Source organism: Jaculus jaculus, chromosome 23 (genome assembly GCF_020740685.1).
Source record: "Jaculus jaculus isolate mJacJac1 chromosome 23, mJacJac1.mat.Y.cur, whole genome shotgun sequence".
In the NCBI taxonomy this organism is placed as follows: Eukaryota; Metazoa; Chordata; class Mammalia; order Rodentia; family Dipodidae; genus Jaculus; species Jaculus jaculus.
In genome coordinates, this window is record NC_059124.1 from 6,454,634 (window position 1) to 6,464,405 (window position 9,772).

General features: G+C 50.4%; 1 protein-coding gene across 1 annotated transcript in view; it reads right to left on the bottom strand.

Annotated features, from left to right (window-relative positions):
• Cracr2a (calcium release activated channel regulator 2A) overlaps positions 1–4,937 on the bottom strand; it is an 86,145-nt gene extending 81,208 nt beyond the window's left edge. Inside the window, exon 1 of the mRNA XM_045139799.1 lies at positions 4,722–4,937. Within this exon, the coding sequence (XP_044995734.1) occupies positions 4,722–4,937 (216 nt within the window). The remainder of the gene's footprint in view (positions 1–4,721) is intronic.
• Positions 4,938–9,772: the final 4,835 nt, after the last annotated feature.

Sequence of the window (9,772 nt, forward strand, 5' to 3'; positions counted from 1 at the left end):
TTCACACCTTGCTAGAGCAAGAAAGGAGCAGAATGGACACTCCAAAATCAGTGTGATCTTCAACCTACCTTTTGCCCCCACATACATGCACACACACACACACACACACACACACACACACACACACACACAGCCTTATCTCTTGCTAGTGTGCACCAAGGCAGTAGGCTCTTCCTATCCCATTTCAGTGCTCCTAACACAAGTTTCTCTGTGTTGCCAAATCCCGATCTCTCTTGTCTGTTCCGCCAGCCAGTTTCATCCTTCTTTCCTCAGAGAACAACAAAGAAGCAAGTTTTTTTTTATTTATTTTATTTTTTTATTTTTTTTAAATTTATTTATTTGAGAGTGACAGACACAGAGAGAAAGACAGATAGAGGGAGAGAGAGAGAATGGGCGTGCCAGGGCTTCCAGCCTCTGCAAACGAACTCCAGATGCGTGCGCCCCCTTGTGCATCTGGCTAACGTGGGACCTGGGGAACCGAGCCTCGAACCGGGGTCCTTAGGCTTCACAGGCAAGCGCTTAACTGCTAAGCCATCTCTCCAGCCCCAAAGAAGCAAGTTTTACAGCCAGGCCTTTGTTACTACTCCAGCTTGCCATCCTGTACTGCGAACTACATTCTACCACGTTATTCCTTCTCTTTATTTTTTACTTTATTATTATTATTTCTTTGAGAGAGAGAGAGAAAAAGAGGCAAGAAGAGAGAAAGAGAGAATATGGGCATGCCAGGGCCTTTAGCTGCTGCAAACTCCAGATGTGTGCGCCCCCTTGTGCACATGGGCAACATTGCATGCTTGCATCACTGTGTGTCTGGCTTCCGTGGGATCTGGAGATTCAAACAGGAGTTCTTAGGCTTCGCAGGCAAGCACTAAGCAACCTCTCCAGCCCCTTCCTCCTCTTTTTGTTGGTGCTGCTTGGGAAGGTCTTTTGGTCCCAATAACTATAATCACCTTTTGTCTCTCTATCTCTCTCCTCAGGGCCCACGGAGCCATGTGAGGTCAGTTCACTGTGCTCCGGTCCCTGGTGTGGTCTATATTTTTAGCAAAGTTGAACAGAAGAGGACATGGTTACTGACTCCACTGTGTCACAGGCCTGTGACATCACAGGTGCCAGAGAGGACGAGGTCTGGGGTGAGGAACCCATTTCCCATCCAGGCTGAATGCGCAGGGCAGCAGTTTTCCAGCGTGTTCCTTCTCTAATCTCCTAACCAGCCCTGCCTCCCCACATCCACCCACCATCACTGCCGCTGACAGAACTGTCACGGTCCAACCTGGGCAATGGCGCCCCTGACTAGCTAGGCTCAGGTCTGCATCCTCAATAGGTACATTAAAAAAAAACAAAACAGTAAGGGTTGGATAAATGGCTTAGCGGTTAAGCACTTGCCTGTGAAGCCTAAGGACCCTGTTTGAGGCTCGATTCCCCAGGACCCACGTTAGCCAGATGCACAAGGGGGCGCACGCGTCTGGAGTTCGTTTGCAGTGGCTGGAAGCCCTGGCACGCCCATTCACTCTCTCTCTCTCTCTCTCTCTCTCTGCCTCTTTATCTCTTGTCTGTTACTCTCAAATAAATAAATAAAAGTAAACCAAAAAAATTTAAAAAAACAAATAATAATTGGGGCTGGAGGGATGGCTTAGCAGTTAAGGTGTTTGTCTGTGGAGTCAAAGGACCCAGGTTTGATTCCTCAGGACCCATGTAATTCAGATGCACAAGGTGGCACATGCATCTGGAGTTCATTTGCAGTGGCTGGAGGTCCTGGAACACCCATTCTCACTATCTGCCTCTTTCTCTTCCTCTCTCTCTCTCTCTCTCTCAAATAAAATAATAAAATTTTAAAAAGAAACAAGTAATGAAAATAGTGAAAGAGAAGAGATTATGCAATGTGGCCTCATGGCCACAGCCCAGCTACTGATGCTCAGAGGAGCTCACCACCCGGACTTGCCGGGCCTGGAGCAGCCACACTGTAGTTCTGAGGGTTCAGGCCCCAGCCGATGCACGACCCAAGTCTTTTGTTGTTTATGAGCCAGACTACTGACCTTCCTGGTCACTGATCCCCTAACAGGCCTCATGCAGTTAAAGCCCAGCCTCTGTGGAAAACACAGCTTCGCACAGCCTGAGGAGATCCACCTTTGTGGCAGGAAATGCCCCTTCCCTCCTCAGAACACCCACGCACCCTGCACCCCACTCCCCTTCCCTGCACATGGCTCAGCTGCAGTGAGAATTCTGGGAGATCTGGGGCTCTGCCCTGCACTGAGCCACGAGACCCTGGGCTGTGGCTGGTCTCTTGGCACAGGCCAGGGTTTCTCAGACTCTGGGAATAGACAATTTCTTGCTGGGGGCAGTGGGGAAGGGGACCAGGATGGGTGGCCTATATGTCCCTGGCTGTTACCTACCAATAGCCACTCCTATCCAGCTGTTGAACAATTTCCCTCTATGGGATGAGTCACGGCCACTCGTGCATACCGGGCACAAACATGAAACAAGGCAGCTGGATGGAACTTGAAGGTGCCCTTTGGCAGAAATGCCCTTGCTTCTCTTGAAGGTGGGCAGGTGATGCACTTAAAACCCCACTGCACCGTCACACATCGTGTGGCGTTCCTTCAAAAATAGTGCAAAGCAGAATTGCCACGGAACCCAGAATTTCACCTCTGGGTATGTATCCAAGAGAATCAAAAGGGGTCTGAGCAGATACCTCGATATCTGTATTCAGAGAAACATCTTTCACAAACAGCTGACAAGCAGAGTAACCCCAATGTCTTTCAGCAGGTATTTAAGGAAAACATAGTAGGACCCACAATGGAAAACACAGCCTTCAATGGGAAAGGAGTTCTACTGCCACATGGACACATTTTGATGACTTTAGGCTAAGTAGAACAACCCACACTGGGCTGGAGGGATGGCTTAGCTGTTAAGGCATTTGCCTGCAAAGCCAAAGGACCCGGGTCCGATTCCCCAGGACCCACGTTAGCCAGATGCACAAGGGGACGCACGCGTCTGGAGTTCATTTGCAGTGGCTGGGGCTCCTGGCGTGCCCATTCTCTCTCTCTCTCCCCACCTCTTTCTCTGTGAAGTAAATAAATATATATTCTTTTTTTTTTTTTAAAGGAAAAGTGCAAGTTCACCATGCCATTGAAGCCACCCCCAACAACAGCCACTGTACGGGACAATCAGGAGACCCATAGAGTTCATCAGAGGACAAAGCCACCCCACACTGGATTGAGTTTCCACAGCAGAACCACGCCGGGGAGTCAGGCGGGTGAGCTACGCACAGGCTGGAGGGGACAGCTTAAGCACCGTCAGGACCGATGGAGGACAAGCCGCCTCATGCCACCTGGGTCATAAAGCTGCCTTTGGCCTCTGTGCCACGCAGTGCCCATACAGGGGCGTGAACAGCCACAATCGCTGTTCATCTTCCATGTGTTCTGAAGAGAAATAAAACTTGACCCCACCAGCCCTTCTCCGGCTGCCGGGACAGGCACGCCCCCTCCAGAGGTGCTCACGGCTGAGCCTGGGGTAGAGAGGCGGGGGGCCCACGTGGCTTCATGAAACTTGACTAACCCTGCCTTTTACTCACTCGCATTTAGTTGTACAACGATTGTGCCACAAGACACTTCAGTGAGAGCCCAAGGACGTAGACGCTGACTGTGTGAGTCACTAAGCTGGGAACAAACAACACCCCTTAAACGTGCCCCACTGCCCAGTTCCACGCAGCCAATGAGCTGAAAATGATTTTTACACATTTAAATGGCTGACAAAAAAAAAAACAAAACAAGAAATTAAAGGAAGAGTCCTATTTGGTGATAAACATGAAATTATATAAAATTTAAAAGTCACTTCATAAATGAAATATTCCTAAGTGCTAGGAGTTGAATCCAGAATCTTACAGATGAAAGTGCTCTGACACTGAGCTATACCTATCATCCTATCTTTTTAAAAATTTTTTATTTTATTTAGTTATTTATTTTGATTTTTCGAGGTAAGGTCTCACTCTAGCCCAGGCTGACCCGGAATTCACTCTGTATTCTCAGGGTGGCCTCGAACTCATGGTGATCCTCCTACCTCTGCCTCCCGAGTGCTGGGATTAAAGGTGTGGCCACCACGCCTGGCCCATAACCCTATTTTGATGTCTTCTTGAAGTCGGAGCTTGCTCAGTTACCCTGGACGGCCTTGAGTTCGTGATCCTTATGTCTCAGATGAGTGCCACCATGCCTGGCTTATAAATGACATTTCGTTGAGACACACGGGCTTAATCTGTTTCTACATCGCCTCTGGCTGCTTTCAACTGTTGACAGTTTATTTAAGGGGCTGTGATGGAGACTGCTGCCTCTCTAGAACCAAAACCATTCCTTCTCTGGGCCTTTCTAGGGGGTCTGCAGAGCTGTGCTGGGCAGTGGTTTTAATGGAAATCCTACTGCTGTCATCTCTCCCCTGGACTGGCTTTGGGGTGGTGGGCAGATAAAACAGCCCCCGGGAATGCTTTCTGCCCAGATCACTGCACCCGACCCTGTGGCCATGCCCACCACACGGTGGCAGAAATGATGTCGCACAGCTCCGAGCGTGGCCGCCACACCACGAGCTGGTATCTTTCTGCCTCAACTTCAGAGCTGCTTCTCCATTGCAGGGTGAGTGTTTCCGTTTTGGAGGGGCATCACTTCCACCCAGAAACCCCTGCCCGTGACAAGGGGTTCCACGCCAAGTGGGAGTGCAGGCAAGGGACCCCGTCTCACCTGCATGTCTGTCCTAGCAATGAAGCCCTTGCCCTCAGTGTCACAGGTCTGGAAAAACTCCTGGGCCTTCCTCCACACGGCTTGCTGGTCTGGAGCCTGCTCCTCCACCTCCATGGGCTCTGGGCCATCCAGCGGCCCCAGGGGGGCTCCGCTGCCCTCTGGCTGCTGGCCTGGCTTCGTCAAGCTGGAGTCTTCCGTTGCACCATGCACAGCCATCAGGCTTGTAGACTTCTGCATTATTATTATTATTTTTTTTTGAGCCTAAGAATGAGAGATGGAGAGAGAGAGATGTGTGTGACAAGTCAGAGCAAGGCTGAAAATGGGCACAAAGGGAGGACAGTGAGGCCAGAACCAAGTCACTGAGTGTCCTGGTGTCTCCAACAAACCACCTCTTAGCTGAGGGCTCAGGACGAGCCGGATACGCCGTGGGTGTTAATAGACGCCAGCCCGTCAGATGGGGTGATGGCCGGGGGGGGGGGGGGGTAGCTGAGAGTGAGGAGGAAAGTGAGACTGAGATTGAAAGGAGCTATGCCAGAGGACGCCGGGAAAACAGCGTCTCCCCCATTTCATTTCAACTGCCACGTGGCAGCTGAGACAGATCTTGGCGGGCAGCTGCTGTCCTTATTTACATAGAGGCAGGCGCTGTGCCATGGTGGGTACGGACTTTTTTTTTTTTCATAGAATTCTCATATCTCTCTGACACAGATATTATCATCTCTCGTTTAGGATGGAACAGATCCATTTTTGCTCATGAAAACACTGAGGTTGAATGACTTGACCAACAGCCTACAGCAAGCTAGCTAGTGCGAAAACTGAAGATTTAAAACCAGCTAGGCATGACGGCGCACGGATTTAATCCCAGCACTCAGGAGGCAAGAGGTGGGGGTATTGCCATGAGTTCAAGGCCACCCTGAGACTGCACAGTGAATTCCAAGTCAGCCTGGGCTCGAACGAGATCCTACCTCAAGAACGTAAAAATAAAAAACATTTAAAATCAAGCTCCTCTAACATGCACATATAATATGTGGTTTTCATCTCATACTGTCTTAATTTCTTGGCATGACCAAGTTGGAGTACTGAGTGCTGTGCTCACTTAGAGGCACTCATTAGGACATCACTCCAGCACCACGGGCCAGTGCTTGTCCAACACCGCAGTCTTCCACCAGGGCCACGGGCTTTATAGTTTGTGTAAGAGAAAGTGCACTTCGGGGCTGGAGAGATGGCTTAGCGGTTAAGCGCTTGCCTGTGAAGCCTAAGGTCCCCAGTTCGAGGCTCGATTCCCCAGGATCCATGTTAGCCAGGTGCACAAGGGGGCACACGCGGCTGGAGTTCGTTTGCAGCGGCTGGAGGCCCTGGCGCGCCCATTCTCTTTCTCTCTCTGCCTCTTTCTCTCTCTGTTGCTCTCAAATAAATAAAAATTAAAAGTTTAAAAAATTTTCAAAAAAAAAAAAGAGAAAGCGCACTTTATCTTCAAGGAGTGGTGGGCTATTCTATACTTTCTGTGACACTCAGAGCTGTATTCAGGCAAGGAAGATCCGTCCATCACACACCTGGACCTGGAAGCCCCTTGGGGTGGGGACGTTCTGAGAGTGCCTTGTAATGTGGTGTGGAAGAAGGTGCAGGCCGGACCCCACCCTGAGTACGTGAACTTCAGCAAACCAGCTCCTGTCTGGGCCTTAGTAGCCTCGTGTGCCCAGCGGGAAGAGTAGACCCATTTGTCTTCAAGGCCCCTTCCAGCTCTGACAATCTATGAGCTTATAAATTCCAAAATGCTGGGCTGGAGAGATGGCTTAGCCATTAAGGCGCTTGCCTGAAAAGCCAAAGGACCCAAGTTAGACTCCCCAGATCCCACGTAAGCCGGATGCACACTGTGGCGCATGTGACTGGAGTTTGTTTACAATGGCTGGGGGCCCTTGTGCACCCACTTTCTCTCTCTCTCATAAATAAACAAATAAAACATTTTAAAAAGCGAATTTCCAAAGTGGGTGAATGTGACAAAAGAAAAATTATAATGCAGTTGAATTTTTTTCCCATTTAAAGACGTTTTAGAAGTAGAGTAGGCGCAGGTTTTAGATACATGATAACTTATATTGAACTGTACATGCGCCAGGACACATTTTTGTGGGGATCCAAGGACATGACGAGTTGGCATGTTTTCTGCGCCTGTGTGGGTACAAAGGGGACACACAGTAACCTGGCCTCTGGCTCAGCCACACCAGGACACAGAGCAATAGTGATTTCAGCAAACGCTTTCAGCTGGTGGATTCCCAAGGATTTTGGGCCAGAACTGCTAGACCACCTCCCCTGGCCTCAGGAATGAACTCCGCACGCACCACAGAGCTGACCACACCGGTCACTCCAACAGGACTAGCAGTGTGTGGTTCCCACGTGTGTCCAGACTTCCCCGGCCAGGCCCCACGCTCGGAATCGCTGTCCTTGCTAACGTGAGTGCGTGTGACCCGTCTCCTAATCGTGTGCCAGCTAACACGCGCACGGTCTGCGGAGGGAGCTTGCCAGGGCAGTGCCAGGTCTTGCCCCAGCGGCCCGCCTGGAGCCCTGCGCCCGGCTTGGATGATGGTGGTGGGAACGGGAGCCGCTGCTGCCACTCGGCCTTGGTCCCCTCACCACCGTGCCGCTGTGCCTGCAGGTGTCCGTGCCCAGGAGGCTCCACCCCACTCCCACAGCTGCCCCCGGGACAGCAAATCCTGACCGGGAACCTGGTGCTCCTTCCCAGGCCTCCAGCAAACACCGTGTCTGTCGTTGGAACCGACATCCCTCTGCTAGGAGCGGAACGTGACTTGGAACCACATTCAGGTCTTGGAGGGGTTAGGCGACTTGGGTCAAGGCCCAGCACCGCTGGAAACCCCTTCTGCTACACCATTGTCCTTCCGCCATTGTCGTGAGGGGCTGCCCCCAACTGGCTACTGTCCCCATCACATAGCAACGGAAGTCACCTCTCAAAGGCTATGTGTCCTTTTAATGCACTCCTATTTCACTCATCCACTTTCATCTACTAACTGGAGCCTGCTCTGAGCTAAGACTGAGAAGGTCAAGCATGCATAGCACTTGGCCCCTGCCCTTCTTTTTTTTTTTAAATTTATTTTTGTTTATTATTTATTTATTTGAGAGTGACAGACAGAGAAAGAGGGAGAGAGAGAGAGAGAGAGAGAGAGAATGGGCGCGCCAGGGCCTCCAGCCACTGCAAACTAACTCCAGACGCATGCGCCCCCTTGTGCATCTGGCTAACGTGGGTCCTGGGGAATCGAGCCTCGAACCGGGGTCCTTAGGCTTCACAGGCAAGCGATTAACCACTAAGCCACCTCTCCAGCCCAAGAAATGCTTTAAACATAAGGGCATAAACAGGTTAAGAGTAAAATCTTTTTTTTTTTTTTTTTTTTTTTGAGGTATGGTCTAACTTTAGCTCAGGCTGATCTGGAATTCACTCTGTAGTCTCAGGGTGGCCTCGAACTCTCAGAGATCCTTCTATCTCTGCCTCCCAAGTGCTGGGATTAAGGCGTGCACACACGCTGGGCTTTTTTTTGTTGTTGTTTTTAATTCATTTATTATTATTTTCTTTGTTTGTTTTTGGTTTTTCAAGGTAGGGTCTCACTCTAGCCCAGACTGACCTGGAATTCACTATGGAGTCTCAGGGTGGCCTCAAACTCATGGTGATCCTCCCACTTCTGCCTCCCGAATGCTGGGATTAAAGGCGTGTGCCACCATGCCCGGGCAAGAGTAAAATCTTAAAAGACATGAACCTGAGCTAAGAGAACAGTGCATATCTGTGTCAGGCAAGTAGACGTGGAACGAAGAACCATCGTGGCATTGAAGAAAGGCCACTTCCTCATAGAAAGGCCAGTTCCAGAATGGGAAGTGACAGTCCAGAATGCTCATATACCCTGTTGGTAGCTTTTGAATCTGTGACAGGAACAGCTTAAAGAAGGGATGGTTTATTTTGGCTCACAGACTCAGAGGGTTTCAGTCCGTCACGGCGGGAAAGGCTCGGATGGGTAGCTCATGGCAGCAGGAAGGGGTGGCAGAAGCTATTCACAGTCTGGTGGACCAGGAAGCAGAAGGCAAAACCACAATGAGGGGATGGGTTACGCCGTTCAGAGGCCCTCTCCCAGTGACCTGCTTCTGCCAGCCAGGCCCTACCTCCAAAACCTTGCATCACCCCAACACATAACCCCTTGCTGGGGAACCAGCAGGTAGAACACCTCGCATCTCAGTCAAGGCCCTGGCGAAACCACGGAGGAAGTGGGAAGACGAGCAAGGGTGCTGCTCCCACGGTGGGCCCGGCAATCAGAGCCGGGGTGAAGGAGACGGACGCTGAGGACACCCAACACCCACCAAAGCAGAGATCCGGAGGCTGCTAAGGGCTCCCCAGGGAAGCAGACGTAAAACACACCCCACCAAGGCTCAGGGAATTTTGCAGAAGAGGGGCAGAAAGATGGTAGAGAGCCACAGGGCTGGGATGTCATGCCCAGAGGCACTGCCTGCCCCCAATAACTGACTGTAGCTCCCACGACACATAACCCACAACCCCCTTGGGAAGAGCAGCAACCCCGCCGAGGAGGGTCCCCTGTGGAACGGGGGCAGGGAGGAGGGGAAAGATGGTAGCAATACACGACATATCTACACAAAGTATGTTCTTCTTTCTTTCTTTTTTAAAAATTTTACTTATTTATTTGCAAGCAGAGAGAGAAAGGGAGGAGAAAAACAGACAGAGAATGGGCGCAGCGGGGCCTCCAGCCACTGCAAATGAACTCCAGACGCGCATGGCCCTTGTACATCTGGTTTATGTTAGTCCTGGGGAATCCAACCTGGATCCTTTGGCTTTGCAGGCAAACACCTTAACCGCTAAGCCATCTTTCCAGCCCACAAAGAATGTTCTTAATATAAATGAATGAATAAATAAATAAATAAATAAATAAATAAATAAGTAAATAAACAAGAATTTTTTTAAAAAAATACATGAGTTTGTCAGGGGCATTCCTGATTCACCCTATATCATGCACCTAATCCGAGACCCTCAAGATGCACTAAGGGGA